A 22,105-nucleotide genomic window follows, 5' to 3' on the forward strand; every position below is an offset into this window, starting at 1 on the left:
TTTCATGTTTCCCTTCTGATCTGTTGCCTTCTGCTTCCAGAACACCCTCTTTTGCTCTGCCTAGATGGCCAGTTCTCCTCCTGATGGTGGACGGACCATGGACTTGACCATGCTTTTCTTATCCAGAATGTGCAACTTTTAAGACCTGGTCAGAAAACACTACCTTCTCCCTGCTGTCTCAGGATCTGGCCACTCATGGCACAACTGAGGTTTATCCCTCAGGTGATTCAGTAATAAGAAGGAAAAAAAAAAAAAAAAAAAAAAAGGCATGTTAGTCCTTGGCAGTATCTCAAGGGACACAGTGGGGTGTGTTAACTGCCCTATTCTTCTCATACACACCTGCATCCTAAGGACCTTGCAACTTCAAATGAAGAGGCCTGGACTAGTTTCCTCCGTTTGCAGACCCTCTGGAGAGAAGCACTGAGTGGGATGGCTCACCAACTGGCAGGCAGACTTGAGGTGAGAAGGTTGTGACATAACATTATCCCTACTGACCTATGTAGCACTGCAGCAGCTTTTTGCAGAGGGAAGGGAAGTGAAAGCATTGAGTGAAGGGGAGGAAGAGCTAGCCTGCATGTCCTTGTGAGGGTGACTGCGTTGGTGCTTCCCAACTCCATCTTTCTGAGCTGCTGCAAAACGGAGTGGCTGGTGGTACATCAGGTGACACTAGGAAAGTGAGGATGACTTTAGGAAACAGACAAAATGTCACCCCAGTGTGACAGAAGTGGTTTGGCATGATTTGCTGTTGGAATGACTGATCATTATGGACTGCCCCTCCAATGTCCAATTATTTAAGGTACCCACTTCAGAAGTATGACTCCATGAATGGTCTGTGCTTCTCTCTCCCCTCAAGCTGGTAAAAGGAAAACCTGATACTCCCCAGAACTGGTCTCAGACCCTGTTCCCAAGGACTCTGCTAATAACTCCAGTGCACCCTGTGGTAGAGAGTGATGTGGAGGAATGACATGTCCCTGAAAGGTGGGCCCTCAGCCAGATCTTCCTCTTCACCCCACAGGACAAAGTAATTTAGACGACTGAAGCAGAAAACAGGTTAACATTCACAGACAGACCTTGCAATGCATCTGACTTGAGGTGCAGGGGACAGAGGGAACCAGAGATTTGATGATGACCTTGCCATCAAAGGTCTGTTGCAGCTTCGTACAGCAAGGACACAAGTCTTCTTAGCATAAAGTGGTTATGACCAATACAACTTCTACTGTAGGTTGCTATGCCCCTGGCAGCCAGCCTGATTTTCTGGAGTTGGAAAGATTCTGGGAGAAAAATAATGTCTTCTGCACCTTTTTGTTACTATAGCTAGCTACTAGGATTCCTTCTGTGAACAATACACCATTATTCTGATACAAATAAGTTGTTTTCCTGAAGAGCAGAAAGTAAACCTGATTCTTATATGGAGTGAGCACTGCTGGCACCATCTGGTTTTGCAGTGGAGGAGGGAATCCCACTTTCAGCACTTCAGTTCTCCTCGTGATCACTCCTGTGCACTATGTTACATGCTAAATTATTTGAGTCAGGGAATATAATTCCTCTTCAAGTTCTTAAAGTTTTTTGTTTCATTCTCTATTGTGATTCCTTGAGTGAAGTGTTCTCGGGAGGACTATAAAATCAGACTGGAAGCCAAATTACATGAGAAAGAAGAAAAGACAGCACCAGAAGTAACTTTATACTGTCTAAAATTATTTTTTCATCTCTGTTTCAATTTCCTTTACATGTGTGCTACTAGAGTCCTTAGTTTGTATTACAGTTGTACAGTCATAAGACAGATTGTAGTACAGAATCTTTCAGAAGAAAAATTGGTAGGAACAGTATTTCTAATGTAAGATGCAAGTATTTCTTAAACCAGTTCCCTAAAGCACAGCTTTTGTTGCTGATAACTCTTTTTGTAAACATGCCATTCCCATCCCTGCTGCTCTGCTGCTAATAATGGTCGGAAAGAAAGTGCAACCTAAAATAATATTATTTTTAAAGCTTTCTCTACTTCATTTTCTCCTACTCACAGTAGAGTTGGTCCACTGTGCACTCCCAGAAATGCATCATCATTGATAACTTCCAGGTATTTGTTCTTGTGCAGATAGCTGCAAAAACAAACAAAACACAGTGATTTGGAAATAGTTATCCACAGGTTAAAGAAGATCTTTTAGTTTACTTGCCTAAGCAGATCTACAAAAGCAATAAGGACCATCCTATCCCAACAACATATTGAAGCATAATCAGTTACTTCATTTTCTGTGTACCCAAGGAACAAAATACAGGTTTGCCATTTTGAAAATAAATTAAATTCCTCAACAAATAATAATTTATTTTGCATATTTATTTATTTATCTATCTTTGCTCCATATTCTTTTTGTCTCTCTGTCATAGACATAGAGACACATGCACATACACTGTATCTTCAGGTAAATATCTGTGAGGATAAGGTGAAATATATTGTTTTCCTTTCATCAGAATGAGGTACAGGGAATTATATGATACTTACAGGAACACATCATGAACAAGCATGAAAATAATTCCCTGCTTGTTTTGACTTTGATAATAGAAGTTTTAAGTGCTTTAAAATCTCCATAGCCAAGTGGAGGCTCCCATATACAGGTCAACAGTTAAGAATGAAGTTTTGTTATAAGAAGAGCAAAAGAGGGAGAAGTAGGATAAATCTGAAGGAGAAAAAAAAAAACCTTATGTAAAAAAAAAATAAATTCTAAAGTCTTGGGAAAACCGTGAACAATTTCCTGAGTAGCAATTTTTCCTATCATTACATGATTGATGTAATCAAGGACCAAAATTAATTCCCATCACTCTGGAAACTGACATATAAGAAAGTGTGGATTCCAGAAGTGGGGCATTTACAGAGTTGAGTTAAAGGTGCATGATTAAAAACGGGCAATGCAAGACTATTGAACACTCAAAATATTAACATAACCCAAGTGGAACAATCAATTCAGTTCTGTGTTTCTAGATTTAAAAGTGACTGATCTAGAATGAATCTTGATTTTTTTTTTTAAGCTGGATTCCTGTTTACCATGGTCAGAAACTGTCATTTGAGAAACTTATAAATACATGGATTATTACTGCAGGTAATTCAGTCAAGTTCCAAATTGCTTTAGAGAGGCCTTTCTGTCCAAGACTTTTGTTCTCAATGGCCTAATGGAATTTATGGGTTTTGTGGCAAGACTTGGGAGAAATAATGGGCTTCAGTAGTTAGAAATAATTGGCTTCAGTAGTTCCATAATTACAGGTGTACGAAGAGAAAGCATAAATTAAAAAACCTGCAGGAGCAGTAGCAGAACGGGCATCCTGCTTTTCTGCCAGAGTCACAGTGGACGTACAGTACTGAGCACATTTTATGACATTCTGTGAAGAGCAGATATACACAGAACGTGATGAAATGGAAAACCAAGAGTTATTTTTATGCATACAGTGCCAGCTTGTGTGTATTAGTTGGGTATATTTGACATACATAGAGTTAGATTAAAAATGTGGTTTTGGAACAATTGTCCAGCTAAAAACTACTTCACAAAACACAGCAGGCATGTTAATTTCCTTGACCAGGTGGTTCCTCCTGGTTAGGCAGGAGAGGGGAGGACTGCAGTTATAAGAGCTGGATCTCCTAAACACACAGACAGGAATATGCTGAATTAGCTGAGCAACGAAAAGAGACTGAAGATTAGGTTGCGATATATACATACTTACATATATATATATATGTACACATGAATACTACTGTGATAATTCTTTCCCTAAGCCAGCAATTAAACCCTAGGTGGTGTTTTTACTTAGTTCAATCAACTTCTGTCACAATGTTTACAAGAGAAGCAGCTTGCAGGCATCAAACCTAGTCATGCTTTTTAACTTAATTTAGATGGAAGTTGAAATCTTGTCATGAGACTAAGAATCATTTACCAAATATAGTAGTCCCTGGAGGAGGATGGAGGAACATCTAGCTCTCTTGGCTGAGGGGCACTATATAAGCAAGGAGACAAAACAGTCCAAGCATTTTGTTGACGTATGATGAGAAAAACTCTGAGAGAGGTTTGAACCAAGGCAGCAAAGGGGATAGTACAGCTGCAAGACTGCACTTCAGGGCAGAAATGCAATGCAACCCATTAACGAGGACAACACAGAAAGTTGCCAAGGAAAGTTGTCAAGGGGAATGTATGTTCCCCTTGCTGAAATAATGGCAAAATGGTCAATGCTATAAAGGCCCTGAAGGACCATGGTGCCTAGGCAGAAGAGACTTGTAGCACCTGTGACTATCCCAGTTATAAATTTTATCAATTTTCTGTACAGTGGAAAAGGTAAAGTCTAATGGCCTCAGTAGCAAATCACAGATTAAAGCATGAGGCTGCAGTCTATGAGCAACAACATGGTCCACACACTGCAATATTATAGCTAGCTCAGGTCCAGCAGAAGCTAGAAGAGGAACTCATAGCGACATGACAACAGTGGGTGACCCAGGCCCAACAACTACAAGCGTCAGGATTGCTTGACATTTCACCAACAAGGGTACAGGACTGGTGGAGGCCTTGTAGCGCAAGAATGAAGAAAAAGAAGATGACTGCAGATGATGACCGTAAAGCATTGCTCAAGAGGAGGCGATGCAGTCCTCAGTCCAACTAAAGGACAGAAACTTTGCCGACAGCCTTATGGAGGTCATATTTCACAGGGTAGATAAAACCAGAGAAATGCCCAATGATAAGATCAGCAGCAAAAGAGAGAAATAGGAGAAAAACCAACAATATTGCAAGTGAAGCCAGGTGACATTGCTCAGAATTTAGGAATTTCCTAAAATTTCAGAGTGCAGTTGGCAGAGAAATGATAAGATGCCCAGACCAGACTTATTAAAGAAATTAAAGGAAATGAAAGGAGAAAGAATTTGATACTACTGATGCAAGCGGTGATACCTCAAGCAGAGAGGGATGTTTGGTACTGTAACTGCTATAAACATTTTAAAGCTAGCTTTTGATGTAGCTGGGAAGGCAAAAAATACAACAGAAATCTTGTCATAACAGATTTCAGAGGGTGTCCATGAAGTTGCTGGGAGCCATGCCCATTGTGCCAGTTAGTGGCAAAGATACAAAGGTCAAACTTTTCGTAATTGTAAGTTCTGTAACATAAACACCATTTGAGATGGTGGCTGTGGAGATAATTGAATTGACTCAGAAAAGTGCAGAAGGCCACTATTTTATCTTTGTGCCAGAAGAGTCTTTCAAAGTCAGAGAGATGAACTTGGGTTTAGCTGTAAAAATAATGAAGTCAGAGCAATTGTTTCTTGGTATGGAAAAATCAAGTAAAGATTCTAATCCTGTCCTGGTTGAAGTCATTGGCAAATTTTCCATAACATTCACTAGATATAAGCTTATATTGATCACCATGGTGAGAAATGAGAAGTAAATGCACTTCGGCTGGGTTACACAACACAAAGTCTTAGGGAGCCAAGCCAGAGGAACGCTTCTGGCATGTCATTCATTGGACATTACCCATGCCTAAAGCCTTGTTTCTTACAGAGGAAAATAGCTTCATCTTCTCAGCTATTGTTGTTTGAAATAAGCTTTCATTCTTTAGAAATATATGGCATTCTAGTATCACCTGACATTTGTGTTTTCTGAGAACTGACTTTAATATTCTGTAAACGACAACCTAGTCCCTTTTTTTGCGAGCTTTTGCTTCTATTTGCAAATTTCCTCATGATTTTGTCTGCAAATCTAATACAAAAATTATTAAAACCAGAGCAAGAGCTAAGAATCAATCCAAGATTTCAATCAACATCTAGACTGTAGTTTTGAAGGACACAAAAACCTGCCTGACCTAATAAAACCTGCCTGCTTTAGTAACTAGACATTATACAAGCAGATAATTGCTTGTCAAATTTTGAAATATTTTCCCCTGATATTTGAACACCATAGTGAGTGATAAACCTGAAATACAATAGTTTACATACACAATAAAAATCTTCAAACTTACAAATAGAAGCAGCTAGCTAGAGACTTTCAGGAAGTTCATAACCATGTGTTACCAAGGAAGGGCTGCAGTGTTAGCTGCCAGTTTTCACATACATGAGTCAGGCCCATCAGAATGTACAATTTCCTGATGCTAATTAATTTCAGTTGTTTAAGCCCTTTTATTTTGACAGGTATCTCTGGTAAATGGAAAGAATAAGACTGTGGTAAATATTAATTTGACAAAGAAAGTTCCTGTATAGCCAGTATAGCTCCTAAGAGTGCCTTTAATCCTGTTGTTACTGATAGCTAAATGGTATAGAATGTAATTTAAATACACTGCAGAAAAGAAAAACCACAACAGTGGTACCCATGTGTCTAAACAAATGTTGGAAGTCTTGGAAATCACAAGGGTGAAATGGAAATCTGTCCTCAGTGGGACACCAGACTAATAGTCATTTTAGAAAGTTGGTGGAAGGCAATCACATAGCCATGAATACCACAGTGCCAAGTATGCAGGAAAGCTGGAGTAGTAAATGCTGAATCTGGAGTAGGATATGCTGATGGTTTCATAGTGCTGTAAGTAGAAGGCGGCTTTTCTTTTTTTTCTTCTTTTAATCAAATCAGATCAGTAAGCTAACTATGCCAGTGACTAACACAGAGTCTCTGTGGACTCAAGATCCAGGGCTAAGTGGGAAAAATACTGCATTAAGTCTCAGCCTTACCAGAAAGCAACATGACTGCAGTGTGCTGAGTAGGATCTTCCGAGGACATGAAACAGCAATAGGGCATTTCAACTGCTACGTAAAACAGGACAATGTCATGTCAGGGCATGACAGAGATACTCAGACATTACCAATGCATGCTTTATAAAGCAACAGGTTAGAGAGTCCACATGAGGAAAAGCAACTTTCGATTTCAGCTTAAGTGGCACACATGCTCTGTTTGAAAATGTTACAGTCTAAAGTCTGTTTTATAAGAGCAACCACCAGGTATGATATTCAGCAACTCTGTAGGACCAAAAAAGCTGAAGAGTACACCACTGCTATAGTATCCAAAAAGGAGAAATAGATATATATCTCTCTCTGAGAAAACTTCCTTAAAAATAAACAAAAGTATGACAGTTAAATTATTGAGGGCATTCTGGGAGCTCTTTAGGGACACCATTTTGGAGATACAGAGCAAATGTGAAAAGCATGAGATGGCAAAAGAAAAACAAAATCCTGATTATTCAAAATCTTCAACTGAGATGAAAAACACTGAAAAGTCTGAAGATACTGTTACAAAATATTTTACTTTTACCAAAAGTGTATTTTCTTCTGGGGGTGAAGGATATGAATGAAAAATGTTGACCAACTACTTCAACTAACTAACATATAGTTCCACATACCTTTCTTTTTTCAGTGTTAAAGGATTTCTATTTCTCCTACTCCATAGTCCAAGGTCATTCATACCATCCCCCATATTGTAGCTGGACACACCTTTCTTGGTGGTTTTTCTTAAACTGGATTATTTCACTGATAAGGTTTTACTGCAGTCCCACAACCAATTTTATCAGCACAGGGAGTGATGGAATAAGAATGAACAGCCAGATGAGGGAAAAAGGGAGGCTTAGCAAAATTTTCTTCCAAAGGATCACTTAGTTAAAAACCAAGTAAAGTTACCGAAGTTCCTAGTTGGAATACCTCACTGGTTTATGGAATTGTGCATTACTTGATAGTATCTGCTTGCCTTCTTTCAGCTTCTGATTTTAAAATAAGGCAGCAGAGCTTAACAAACACGGAGAAAAATAATATGTTGCCACACATTTAAGTATCACCACTATAGTATTAAATGGGCTCTGGACATGTAATGGTAATCTATCTGTGCATCCTGTTGGACTATGAAATGCAGGTTAAAGAAAGGGAGAACAGGCAAAAGAGATACACTGGTAAATGAGCAGTATTAAGGATTCATCATATGTTTTTTCTACACCATTGTTTATCTTGACTCTGAGCTAAGCCAAGCATTGTAAGTGAACCCAAAGTAAATATATTCCCTTGGAGTTTATTTTTGTAATTAGATTTTGAGATTGCACACTTTCCATTTCAGTAATTTAGACAGCTCTGTAAAAGCTCATCACAAATATATTTGCCATTCACTGGAAATATGTTTTAAAAGATCTTCTTTCCTCACCACTTTCCTTACAGAAATAAACACTGGTGCAGGAGCACCACTTTGCAGAAGTCTGCAGGAATGATGCAGTTCATGGACCTTAATGATGTGTTAGAACGAGGGATTCAAGTTTCAGGTGAATGCTGTTCAGTAAAAGTGTCATTCGGCCCTTCATTCCTGGTTCTTTACTTCCCTGCCTTCGTAAAACATATACAGCAATACTGTGGTTTGCTGTAAAACACAGATCCTTGTTGGATGAGAAAATTTATTAGGTAGTGCTATTATTCAGTATGACAATGGAAACTATTTATGCCTGGTTCCACACCTATATCTGCATTGATTGTTTTGATGTCTTTGAATTATATAGGTCTTTTAATACTGCAAGAGTGGTAGAAAGGCACACTGCGTGGTAGAAGGTAGCCTCCGAGATTCCCAAAATGTCTTCTGATTTATGGATGGAACATGGAGTCTTTGAATGATTTGTCAAAAATTAATTATTGTTTTCAATTATTTTCCTTTGTTACTTGTTTTCCTCCTTGAGGTCATCAATCAAAACCCATTAACATTTCTTTCCCTCACTCTTTTCCTCTTACTTTCTTTTTGCTCCTAGTTCCATCAAGTCCAAAGGACCATGGATCAGATCCTGAGGAAAACAGGTACTTTTTTTGCTATACAGTGGTAGATAAACAGGAGTTCAAATTAGAAATGTCAGAATACAGAAAATGAAGTATTTGCCTTTTGCATTAACTTAATGCTGCTGCTAGAAGCAACAAATCTCCAAGCTTGCACTTAGCAAAATTATACCTTATCTTGGCGTAGGGTAACCAAACTACTTCAGAAAATTAGTTTAGAAATTTCAGTGTAGTTTATCAAACAGATAAAGGCTTTATGTCCTTAGTTTGCCTTGTAAATCTGGAGCAGTGCTTTGCTCCAAGTAAATGTCATACGATTTAATTAGGAGAAAACTGTTTGTTGTAATAAACCATTTTTACTGCTGGTAGATAAAGCCCTGAAAGTAAGCCTGGTTTTAGTTCTCTTGTGTTTTTTTTTGTTTTTTGTTTTGTTTTTAATTTGCTTAACTAGTGCATCATAGCCAGGCCCTGGAAAGATTCGCTTAGAATCATAGAGTATCTCAGGTTAGAAGGGACCCATAAGGATCATCAGGTCCAACTTCCTGCTCCTTTAGTTTTACCTAAATCATATGACTGAGACCATCATCCAGATGCTCCTTGAACCCTGACAGGCTTGGTGCCATGACCACTTCCCTGGGGAGCCTGTTCCAGTGACTGACCACCCTCTCAGTGAAGAACCTTTTTCTAATGTCCAGTCTGAACTTCCCCTGATGCAACTTCATTCCATTTCCTTGTTCCCTGTCGCTGGTCACCAGAGAGAGGAGATCAGCACCTCTGCCTCTACTGAGGAAGTCGTAGTCTGCCATGAGGTCACCCCTCGGCCTTCTCTTCTCCAAACTGAACAAACCAAGTGACCTCAGCTGCTCTTCGTAAGGCTTGCCCTTGAGGCCTTTCACCATCTTGGTCACCCTCCTCTGGAGACACTCTAACAGTCTGATGTCCTTCTTATACAGAGGACTCAAAACTGCCCATGGTACTTGAGGTGGGGCTGCACCAGTGCAGTGCAGGGTGGGACAATCACCTCCCTCGACCGGCGAGCTATGCTGTGCTGATGCACCCCAGGACACGGTTGGCCCTTTTGGCTGCCAGGGCACACTGTTGACTCATATTCAACTTGACATCAGCCCAAACACCCAGATCTCTTTCTGTGGGGCTGCTCTCCAGCCTCTCGTCCCCCAGTTCATATGTATAATCAGGATTACCCCACCCCAAGTGGAGAATCCGGCACTTGCTCTTGTTAAATTTCATACGGTTGGTGATTGTCCAGCTCTCAAGTCTATCCAGATCTCTCTGTAAGGCCCTCTACCCTCAACACGTTAAAGAATACTAAAATACCCTTAAAGAATACTAAAATACCCTTAAAGAATACTAATTACGAACTTTTTCTGAAAGTAAGCAAGCAGTATCTGCAGAACCTAGTATGTGTTTCCTGCTTCTCTACTTCCACCCACTCCAATAAAGCAGATGTTTAGGACTCCAGATCTTCTAAAACTACATTTTCACTCGATTCTTTAATAATAAGGAAAAATTCCAAAGAGGTCAGAAGCAATAGCACTTGCACGCTATCAGAGAAGCAAAAAGAAAAATTCCTACAAAATCACCTCCAACCTGTGTTTCATCAAAATGTAAGAAATGGAAGAGCCAACACAGTTCATATATTGGCTAAGGCTTAGAAAGGTTTTAAGTATTGCATATACAGCTTAGAGGGATTCAGTCAAGACACTGGATTCATTTTGCCATATTTTACATATTGCAATTTCTGTGGGCACTAGTACAAACACTATGTCATCATGAAAAACTTCCTTTCTCCTATGAAAGTTCAAAGTAACTGAACTAATGTGAGTAAAATAAGACCTATTCCAGGTCTTTAGTTTAACTTAAACCTTTCAAAATTTAAGAAGTCTAGCTTAGCTATTAAGGAAAAAAAAAGGCAGTTTGGAAAGAGTAAGATCATGTGAAGGATGCTCTTATAGAATTCTTATAGACTTCAAGCCCAATTTAAAATAAAGTACTGAAAATAATCATATCTATCCTGATACCTCTCTGATGAAGCTCATGATGAAGTAATTTCTTTACTCATGAGACTGCCAGCCAGACTCTTCAGTCAAGCCTCTGTAGGACCAGAGTAAGCTCTGCCAAAGTGAATGGAGCCTCTGGAATTGAGATTTGTTCTGTGTTAATGATTGAGGCAGATGATTTGGGCTATGGTGTAAAAAGGATATTCAGTCACTAAGTATTAGTTTTCCAGAAACTATAAGAAGGTGAAGGCAAAGCTGAAATGGTTGCTTCACACTTTTGAGATGCCCATCTCCCATTTCCAATGCAAGTGACTGGTTCCTCTGAATTGCTTCCAACACCACTCCCTTTGTTGCAGATTAGAGTTTTCTGTGAAAGGGCTGCTACCATTATCACTGCTACACTTACTAAAATAAACTGTCTTGTAAGTAAAACAGCATAATTATCTTCTAAATTGTCTTAGAAATGTTACTGATCAGAAGAAATTTTATTGTAGCTTTAAACCAGAACAAAACTCACACTGGAATTACCTGCCATGATTTTATTTCTGAGCTATAAATATGCATGCCAAATGAAAGCATACTGCAAAAGACATTAAGTGCCAATATTTTTATCGCTGGCTGAAATTAATACCCTCTCTTTGCTCCTTAAAAATAATTAGAATAAGATATGTATTTGAGAGCCTCCAACAAGCATAGAGTATTTATTATATTTTTTTTTTCTGAAAGAAGAGAATGATCTGCTACTTACATAGCATCCAGATTTGTCCCATTAAAAGCATGGCCTTGGATGCTGGTAAAACCATTATTGTAGAGTTTGCTGCAAGTTAAAAAAAAAAAAAGAAAAAAGTGTATTTTGGGTTGCTTCAATACCTGAATACCTAACATCTTATGTATCATTTTTCTTGGCAACAGCACATCTATGGATGGATTAATTTTAATCTCTTGAAGAAGCAGCAATTATAGTGCAAGGTCAAACAAATGCCCAGCAGCATTCTTGAGTGTAGCTGAATCAAGAATACCATGTAGCAGGTATTCCGTCTTTTACTTCTTTTTACAGCAAAGACAGAACTAGACTAAAACACTTTGCTATAACTTTCCCACCCTCAAACTAAAAACAAGGAAACAAAATTCTGCTAGGACTGATTAAGGAAGGCTAAGGGAATTAATACCTAGCAAAACAGGTATGTTTTTACTGTCAGGCCTGCCCAAGTTTCAAGAATTCATTCTTTTGGTCACTTAGAGCAAAAAGATTTTTTAAAAAAAATTCTTTAGAATTCATTCTTTTGCATTCTAGTGCTCTTCCCCCTAGTTGAGGTCATAACTCATTACAGTCATTTTCACTCCCCTAAGCCTTTTCTTGTGGCTCACATTGTGTATGACTTGCATAACTGAACTTTTTTTAACAATTTTCCTTCAAATATAACTCTTCTGACATTTTCCACCCATTAGTTTTCATGGTATATGCCACTTAGGTTGCAAAAAAGTTAGACGCAGTTCTAACCATACTGTGGCTTTACAGGAGAACTCTGCAAACTTTTCCCTTTGATTTTCTCCAGTATAACCATCCACTGGCATTAGAGCCATACAAAAGCAAAACCACTTTGGTCAAGCCAGCTTAAAGAAAAGCAGCAGGGCTGATTCAAATCACTGTCAAAGTAAAGGATTTATGCAAACTAGATTATGGATACTACCTGTCTATGGTGTTTCTCTGTTACAGACTACTAAAGAGTGGGACAGGGATTTTTCTTTTTTTTTTTTTTAAACATTTTACCATATCTTGAGAGAGGCAATTGCCTTGTGACTTAAACTGAAAGAACTTACAGAGTTAGAGATTCATTACAAAGCCCATGGAAAGCATTTGCAGGCACTGAAGTCATGAAAGGATTATCTGCGATTTCACTGAAAAAGGAGACAAAACATCACAATCAAACATCTGCCCAACAGAGCTTCTCCAGAACAGCTTTACTATTTGTTGTTCTCTGCCTTGATAATAAACAGAAGTGTAGAATAACTTGTTTAGTTATATCTAAGGCCAGAAGATACATGTGAGATGATTAAAAATCCAGCATGCTCTAGCATCCAGGAAGTGAGTTGTGAAGTAGGTAAGTTTTATAGTCCTGATTAGGTGTGCCAGCCTATGTGATTATAGTGGTTAACAGCACAGACAGGTCCCTTGTCTCATAAGCCAGAGAATTAGCAAAGTAAATAATGCTGCAGCATCAACTGAGGCAGCCCAAGTGACTTTAGAGCTGAGATCCTGCTCTCTAGCTAAGCTCAGATAAGACATCAGGTAATACATTATTCAGGACAGAGGCATTTCAGTTTACAGAAATGCATCTAGCACAAGTGAAATAACTTATTATATGATCTAACCTAATGATTATTCTGAACTCTTGTCCAAAGCAGTGTTTCACTATCTGTCATTTCTTAAATACTTCTCTACTCCCACTCTGCAGTCTTAATAAATACTATGTATCTTCAGACCAAAACTCTGTTGTGACAAAAGGGACAAAGAAAAACTAAAGAGATTTACTACAATTAAACTGGAGAGATGAGAGAGTAAAAAGCTGGTAGAAACAAAGGGTAGAGCAAAGTGTCTGATTGTCCTTTTTCTGCTTTTTCCTGAATCGTATTAGAGTCTGGAAACCAAAATATTCTGCAAATTTTTCTTTTCTTCAGCTTATGGATTAGATGTGGTCTAGTAAGGCAAGACCATAATGCCCATGGGCCGAGAAGTCCTAACAGCTGCCCATGTGACAGGAACAATTTCATTCCTTTTCTGTGCTATATACGTGCATGTATATGTGCCAACACTGAACTGTACTACAGCCATTTTCATTCTGAGTAGTTTTAACCGATAGGTAGTTTCCACCACACTTTTCTAAACAAATGTTTACTTGTAAGTTGCTTGACCTCAAAGACCAATAGTGATATAATGAATGCTTTTTCCCCAGCTATACTGTATTCATCATTTAGAAACCTATTATTCTTCAAAAGCAGATTTTTTTTTTCTTGATGAAAGAAACAAAAAGGCTATCTTTCATTGGATAGCAATGTTTAGAAATACCTCCCTTGAAAGTGCAGGTCTACTCTTTAAGAAGTCTTTAGCAAGTAAGACCTATGTTTATTTTTTTTTTAGTGATCTTTATAAAAAATTTTCAAGGTAGAAGTAAAACATATGCCACTTAGTCACCGAGTGGTTGGAAGCAAGGACATAGATGGTTGTATAAACTGCTTCTGTTTCATCTAGTCTATTTAATTATTGGTTCTCCCTACTCAGTAAGGGTAGTGTTTAATTTACAATCTAGTAGAGCTTAATCTAAGCTAAAGCCCTTTTGGTCTTTGAGGAATTCCCTAATAGCTCTTCAAATGTAGGTGTATCCAACTCAGAGCTCTGGCTGACTCAGGTTTCAATCTTGGAGGCCAATAGCAGAGGCAAACATAGCAGCTCCAGGTTTCGGAGCATGAGCTAGCATAAGGCTTACCTCTAGACTCAGAAGATCTTTGGGAGGGAAGATCTTATTGCTCACTACAAGTCTCGACTCTTTAGCAAAACAACCAGCATTTCTACATTGCTCTGAGGTTTGTCTTGCCAATGGCAGACCATGAATACAGTGGGACTGACCATTCTTAACTAAGAACAGCCCTTAGCAGCACTGAAACAATGCCTGGGGTAGACCATCAATCATGACTTTGCAAGTCACCTTCTAGCATAATACTTCTTATTTTTAATAGCCTTTTACCTAGCCCATTCAGCAGCCAAGGTTCTTCTAGCTGAACACTGCTACAATATAAGATTGTTAACTCCTCTCTAGGACTAAGTAGCGAACAAGATAGTTTTACCTTGTGTCAGCCTGCAAGTCTTCATCTGAGCTGGTCTTCCTCCTTGGCTTGATTACAACCCAGAATTTGAACTTAAATTGCAGGTTAGGGCACAAAGATGGATGTCATCTTTGCTTTCTGAATACCAAGAAACACCTGCTTCTTTTGTTTACAGCAGAACTCTTTGTTTCTGAAATACTTTAAGGATAATAGTGGGAGACTTCCCTCCCCCATTTGTGTTCCCTTTCTCTTTCAGCAAGAAATTGTTCTGCAGTTTGCTTCAAGCCATATTAAAAAAAAAAAAAAAGACAAGGAGGGGGTGTCTTTAAATCAGTTAAAGGAAAGGGGTTTTAAGGCATGCAAAAGGAAGAAGGTCTTAGTGTTATGTCAGAGTGCCTTATGTGAGCAAACCCGACTAAATTAGCAAAGCTTGCTAATAGGCAAATTCTTTCCAGCTGAGGACTTTAGTTAATGAGAGATGGCTCCACCTAGGAAGTCTAGCTTAAAAGTAGGCAATTGTCAGTTTTGGTGCTTTGGTCCTTCAGTGGGATTATAGACTTGTACTTGAAATGTGACTCTACAAGTAAGGCTGGTTAAGGGCATTTAGGCAAAGTGTGTGTTCATAGAAGCCTATACTGTCAATCTTAAAGAGCATGCATCTCATTCAGCTACTCTGAAAAAAGCATGAGTGACAGAAGGGAGATGGGTAGTCCTCTTTTTTAAAGACATGCTGTGCCAGCCTGAGCTGACCTCACTACTAAGGCTGTCATGAAACCAAGGTGCTCCTGGTCAAGTGACTTAAAAGCTCTACTTTCTTTCTCAGCTTTTGCAATTTGCCTTTTAAGTGCTTTTTCTGTTTTCTTTATTAAAACATTAATTGTATGAAGCAACATATTTTGGATAAAATAAGTCTTCACCAAAATCTTCCTAAAAATGTGAGCTCAGCCAACACTGAGCTTTTTAAAGGTGTGATGATTAATAATTGCTCTTAAGACTGCCCAGTTCTCCTGCTCTTGAGTCTTCTGTGCTCAGGGTGGGGTCGGAAGAAAGAAGGCAGACAGCCAATGGAGGTTATGATTCAACAATATAGGAGCTCAATGAAGAGTAGCATCAGAAAATGTGCAATATGAGCTCACCATACCAGCACAAATTTGTTAGAACAATGTGGATAGGATGATTTCATGTTAGCAGGCTGTATGTCAGATCAGGTCCTGTGTGTCACACTATTCTGACTTCAGACTAATTCAGGTATTGCACAGCCGTTATAAAAACAAAATAAAAGCAAAAGGCCTGTAGAAGTTGTGCATCATGTGCTTTGGCTAATTCAAGAGAAATGTTCTTTTGTGTCCATGTCTCTCATCCAGGTCAAATGTATAGTGCTAGGTGACCTGGCACTTTCCAGATTTGGTACTAATGATGACTGAAATATAGGTTAAGGAAAAATGCTTTGTCAGACTTAATTTGATATTTTTTCTCCAAAGCCTTTGGAAGCCTTTGCTATAGGTTTTCTTGGGATCTGAGGATGGCAGTGTTCTAATCAGCTGTGAGGACAGATACTTACAGTAAAAAGTTCACATCAGATGAGTAGATTTTGGTGAGGTCTGGAAATGCTTTGAGTCCAGTATTAAAAATACCACTGAAAGAGAGAAGAAACAGGAAGAATTACATGTACTGGATCACTGAACAACCACAAAAAATGTATTTAAAGCATTCAACAGTGCAGGACAGTTATTTCCCCCTCTCTATTGTCAATCAATTAATTTATAATCAACTGTCCAAAATATAAGGATGCAATAACAATTAAAAAAAATCAAAATACCAGATTATAATAAATTATAGAATCTAAAAAATGGGAACACAAAATAATAAGACAGCTAAGGAGATCCGCAGAGGGAAGTAGCCTGTGAGGTGGGTAAGGAGAAGAAAAATTATAATTCTGGATTCACTTGAGAGATTAAGGCTGCTTCAGATAATAGTCTGGACCCCCAAATCCTCCATCTTTCATTGAGGCTAAGAGCTGTTCAAATAGCTCTAAAAAGGGAAACTGTCTTCAAATGTGAAAACAGTTAATGCCCCTTATTTCTGAACTCCTGTAGAGTGGGAATAACTTAACAAAATATAGTTCTCAATTTTTAAAACTATTCTCCTGAAATGAAGTTGTTTTGACTACTTTCTTTTTATTGCTTTCAGATCTATAGGAAAAATCTGGAAACATCTTTCCTCTTTGCTGCTACCCTCACCACACACATACACACAGTCCTTTCTACAGTCTTCCAAACATTACTCAAAATCACAGAAGTTATTATCTTTCTCATCTCTCTTTCCTATGCTGTAATTTTAGAATTTCATGGTCTGGTTACTCTGTGCTGCTCTTTAGACACTTCATGGGAATGCAGAGAATTCTTCAGGATTTCTTTCTGCCATAGAGGTCATATGAAATCAGGTGTCTATAGATGGGCTTGTCACATTTAGCTGGCAGGTATGCTTTAAAACCCTGTGTAAATATCTAGTAAATATAAAAGATGTGTATATTTCTGTTAGGTCCCTTCTCGCTGTTTCCTACAAAAATATAGTAAAACAGCACTTATAAGAAGAAAGCTAGCTGTGGAATTTTGCCAAGGAAACATTAGTGTATTCCAGACATTTAATGGATAAGAAGAATGGCAAAATTACTGATGAATTTGTGAATGTGTTTTCCTTTCTTGCAAAAGTAGTCAAAGTTCCAACCCCTACCCTAGCTGGCTTTCTGTCAGTAAAATAAAGCAACAGGGGAAAACATTGCAAACAGTTCCAAAATGAAATGCCAAGAAACAAAACTGCTATAGTGTAAAGAGTCATCTGTGAGGCTTAAGTGCCAACTTGTTACAGGTGCTAAATACTTACAGGTATTTCAAAAGTGGGAGATTCTTAAAGGCATCTGGATCTATGTAATCCAAGTTTCTAAGATTTCGAATTTCACTGTAAAAAAAGGGAGGAACATTACCGCATTGATCATTAATATTTAATTATTTATCATAACAGAAATCAGCAACGTTAAAATGAAATTTCAGGGACCTAATTCCTGCAAATAGCTTTTGTACTGGCCAGCACTAGCTCAAGACCACTATGCATTCTGAGCAATCTTACAATGATGAATTACCATCTGGAGAGATGTGGTCCTGGAGACTGGCTAGTTTAAGTAAGGGGGGAAGAAGCACCTGAGTTTTGATTGTGTATCCTTTGTCTGCATGGTCCTAAAATCAAAGCAATCACTTGTGGTGACCATGGTGAGAGTTTTGTGTCTGCCAAGTTGAGTAAAAAGAAAAGTTAAGCAAAACTTTCAGTATTGATATATAATAATCCTATCAATTTACAACCATCTATTTAGCTTATAAGTTTATGTCCTGTTTTCCCGGTTACTTCCTTCATGTAATCTAACAGCATTTTGTATTATTTTTCTGGTCTCTTTTACAGAACCCAACAGTGGATCCAAAAGATGGCTCAGGTCACTTTAACTCCATTCTGAGACTTGAAATGGACACACAATTCACTATATAGCCATGTCCAGTAGTATATAGGACAGTGTGTCTCTTTGCTTTATACTGAAGCAAAATATAACATAAACTTCATTCCTTACATCTTCTGTCCACAGTTATGTCTTTAAATAATTCTACCCAGGTGACAGCTTGCTCTGCAGATGGCTTTTTAGACTGTACATGTTGAAGAACCAGCCTGACACTAATCATGGCTATGGCCATGCTGGGTGCTTTCTGTAGGTGTGTTGGTGGGGCTGCTGCCCAGTATCATGACCCTTCCTCATTTTTCTGAAATGTTTGCCTCTGCCCTTAATGCGATTTTCTTCAATCTTTCTCATTCCTCTTTTTTCAGCAGCTTGCTTTCTTTTCTACCCATAACAACAGTCAGCAGTCTGGCTGCACCAATCAGACTGTGCTAAAACTCCCTATCTAGACTCAGTAGACCTACCAAATTTTCATCTTTTATGAAAAAACTCACCCATGCCTGCTCCCATCACATGCACACTTTTCCTTTCCTGGCCTCTTGTACTGGGTTTGTGTGGTGGGGTTTTGGTAGCAGGGGAGGGGCTGCAGGGGTGGCTCCTGTGAGAAGCTGCCAGAAGCTTCCCTGGCTCCAAGGCGGACCTGCCTCTGGCCCAGGCCGAGCCCATCAGTGACAGTGGTAGCGCCTCTGGGAGAACAGATTTAAGAAGGGGAACCTGCAGCAGAGGAGGGGAGTGGGATGTGAGAGGAACCCCTCTGCAGACACCGAGGTCAGTGAAGAAGGAGGGGAGGAGCGGGGGAGGAGGGGATGCCCCTGCAGCCCGTGGTGAGATGGCAGGCTGTCCCCCCCCAGCCCGTGGAGGGGAGCCGGGGAGCATATGCCCACCTGCAGCCCAGGGAGGACCCCACGCCGGAGCAGGGGGATGCCCCCCAAGATGGCTGGGACTCCATGGGAAAGCCCTCGCTGGAGCAGTCTGTGCCTGAAGGACTGCAGCCCGTGGAAAGGACCCATGCCAGAGCAGTTCATGAAGAACTGCAGCCTGTGGGAAGGACTCACATTGGAGCAGTTCGTGGAGGACTGTCTCCTGTGGGAGGGACCCCACGCTGGAGCAGGGGAAGAGTGTGAGGAGTCCTCCCCCTGAGGAGGAAGGAGCAGCAGAGACAACGTGTGATGAACTGACTGCAAACCCATTCCCCATCTTCCGGTGCTGCTGGGAGGAGGAGGTGGAGAAATTGGGAGTGGACTTGAGGCCAGGAAAGAGGGGAGGGTGGGGAGAAGGTGTTTTAAGATTTAGTTTTACTTCTTATTATCCTGTTTTGATTTGATTGGTAGCAAATTTAATTGATTTTGGTTTTTTTTCCCCAAGTCCAGTCTGGTTTTTGCCTGTGACCACAATTGGTGAGTGATCCCTCCCTGTCCTTGTGTTGAGCTTTTTTCATTGTATTCTCTCTCCCCCATCCCACTGTGGGGGGGGGGGGAAGTGAGCGAGCAGCCTTGTGGTGCTTTGTTGCTGGCTGGGCTTAAACCACACCCCATCTTTACTGTCTCCAGAAGGGGATAGCCCTTTTTGCATGTTTGTTTCTATTTCTTTACCTTAAACCAGCTCTGGACACTGGTCTAATAACTCTGCTGGAACAACTCCTAGCCTTTCTTAATATAGAAACCATATAGAAAGAACAGTTCCAGTCTCTTCCTCCTGAGACTAGCTGTGGAGCAGTGGGCTGAGGGAAGAACTTCTTGCTACTTATATAAATTTGATGAAGACAAGAGGTATAGATGGCACGGTGGTGCAAGTTGTCTGGGTGATGTTCTGGTCTTGTCAGTCCAAGAAGTGGTGCTACTGGGCAGAGACTCAATGGGCAGAAGCCAGTAGTAGTTAATTTACCATGCCCTAACAGTGCCAAGTAACCTACATAACATGGGTATTAGGAAGTTGGGTTTTAAGGATACCTCTGCCACTGGAATCATTTTTACAGGATAAAATCAACCCAGCCAAGTTGTGTGAAAAGTAAAAGTGGGAAAAGAGACATAAGACAGTAGATAAACCGGTATGTAGATACAGGTACCAAGACTTCAGCCTCTCTGTGTACTGTTGTACTGACAAAACAGTTCTGCTCTACTTTTTAAGTCTTCAGTTTTTACTCTGTTTACTCCAACATTGCAGGGAGACAGTGATTTACCTTTTACTTGCATTTTAAACTGATGTAATTAATAGCTGTATTACTGCTATTACAGTGCTGTATTCAAATATTCCTTGTGTCTGTTAGCTACTTTGAACAGTATTGTTTCTGTATTTAAAAGAAATCTTCTCAGTGTCAGTCTCTTGCTTCTCTTATTATTTTATTAGTTATGTAGCTATCACACTCCCAACAGTGGAATTTGCTCCATAAACTTTAACTGACTTGTTTTTTCCATCACTGACTACATTTAAAATGCTGGACTCATGAGCTTCCTGGCCAGATATTCCTTTGTTGTGGACCAAACATATTCCAGGGAAAGACAGTCTTCAGATCAATCTTCAGCCTGGAAATGGATATGCATTGGAGTACCATAGAGTCATCAGGTTTTAGCTTGTTGCTATTCATAGTATTCTGTGTAAATGATTTGGATGAGCGTACTGAAAGTAAGAATTGGAAATCTGCAGATGGTTCTAAAATTGAAAGCATAAAATAATGCAGTGAGATTCTATCAGATTTTGATTTATTAAGTAACTGGGCCACGAGAGGGCATGTGCTGTTTAACAAAGGCAAAATGAAAAACTAATTAATCTGGGAATAAAAGATTTTAAACTGCCAGATGAGACAGTTGGCACAGTAATCAGAGAAAAGGTTAAATAATGTGAATGAGGAAATCAATATGATTCAACTGAAAGTTGGGGAAAGGTTTATGTCCCTGCTGTTCAATTTCCTTGAATTGATAATGCTGGCATTAGGAAAGAAGTATGCTTTAATGTATACTGTATTTATATTTGCATTTCATCCTACACTTTGTATTACAGGGGTTTCTTAAAGTCCAAAAGGAAGAAAAGGGCCCCTTGTGGTAGGCACTATGGAAATCAACAGCAGACAGCCAGTTGCTTAGAAGTCTCTAGTGAAAATAGATGAGAAAGAGGATGAGAGAGGTATAAAAAGGTAAAAGGTGATTTGACCAAAGTGCATGCTATGCTTAAGAAAAAAATCAGGAGGAAAAAAACAATTTTCCCTACTTCTAGTCCAGTCAAATGTGCCTCTTGCACTTGACTGGCTGAATATGTGGCCTCTCATTTCATACGCGTGAAAAAGAGAAAGATCTTCAAATTCAGTTCTATTCATGAACTGTGCTGCTGTCCTTGTTTTGCACATTCAAACATCATTAATCTCAGAGTACTGGAAGGAATCCCGCCCTAAAATCAGTTTTAAAGGATATCTATAGCTCCATCAATATTGAAGCCTATGAAGTTAGGCCCATATGGAGGAAAGATACTTGAACAGTTCTGATCTCATCAGTTAACAGGATAGTGATACACAAACTAGATTTCACAAGTTCTTTTACATTAATCAGTCATGAGTAATATACTCAAAGGTGCCTAACTGGTATATGATAGTAATTTTCAAATTGTTATCAGAAGATTGCTGCAGTGTAAAGATGACTTCCAAAGAATTCAAAAAACTAAGAAAAGCAAGTTAATGATCAGTAGATTCATTAGACAGGGTTTGCACTTTTATCAGTAAGCTTTTCTGAATTGGTGAATTGAAAAGATTGAAACCCACTGATTTAGAAAGTTAAGGTTCCCTTGAAAAGCAGGTCTAGGAAAACTATTAGTAGTTTTAGCTGCCTAAAATGCAGATAAAGCCAAAGAGTATACTTAAAAATGTCTAGTAGGCTAATTCCCAGGTATCTAAGTGTCTATGAGAGTTGATTTTATGTGACTTTTGAAATGGAACTTTGACACACTCTATAAATACAACTTAATCTTAGCATACAGTGCTTAAATTCTGCATCCAACAGCAATGTAACAATTCTGAGTCCTTCTGGGAATGAAGTGCTTTAA

The 22,105-nt window shown here is 39.2% G+C and overlaps 1 protein-coding gene across 1 annotated transcript in view; it reads right to left on the reverse strand.

Moving 5' to 3' along the window:
• TSHR (thyroid stimulating hormone receptor) overlaps positions 1–22,105 on the reverse strand; it is a 76,863-nt gene that overhangs the window by 13,359 nt on the left and 41,399 nt on the right. The window contains exons 4-8 of the mRNA XM_069783716.1: positions 17,461–17,535; positions 16,139–16,213; positions 12,577–12,654; positions 11,504–11,572; positions 2,016–2,093 (exon numbers count right to left, since the gene is read on the reverse strand). Coding sequence (XP_069639817.1) covers positions 2,016–2,093; positions 11,504–11,572; positions 12,577–12,654; positions 16,139–16,213; positions 17,461–17,535 — 375 coding nt within the window. The remainder of the gene's footprint in view (positions 1–2,015; positions 2,094–11,503; positions 11,573–12,576; positions 12,655–16,138; positions 16,214–17,460; positions 17,536–22,105) is intronic.

This window comes from Haliaeetus albicilla, chromosome 5, assembly GCF_947461875.1.
Source record: "Haliaeetus albicilla chromosome 5, bHalAlb1.1, whole genome shotgun sequence".
NCBI lineage: Eukaryota > Metazoa > Chordata > Aves > Accipitriformes > Accipitridae > Haliaeetus > Haliaeetus albicilla.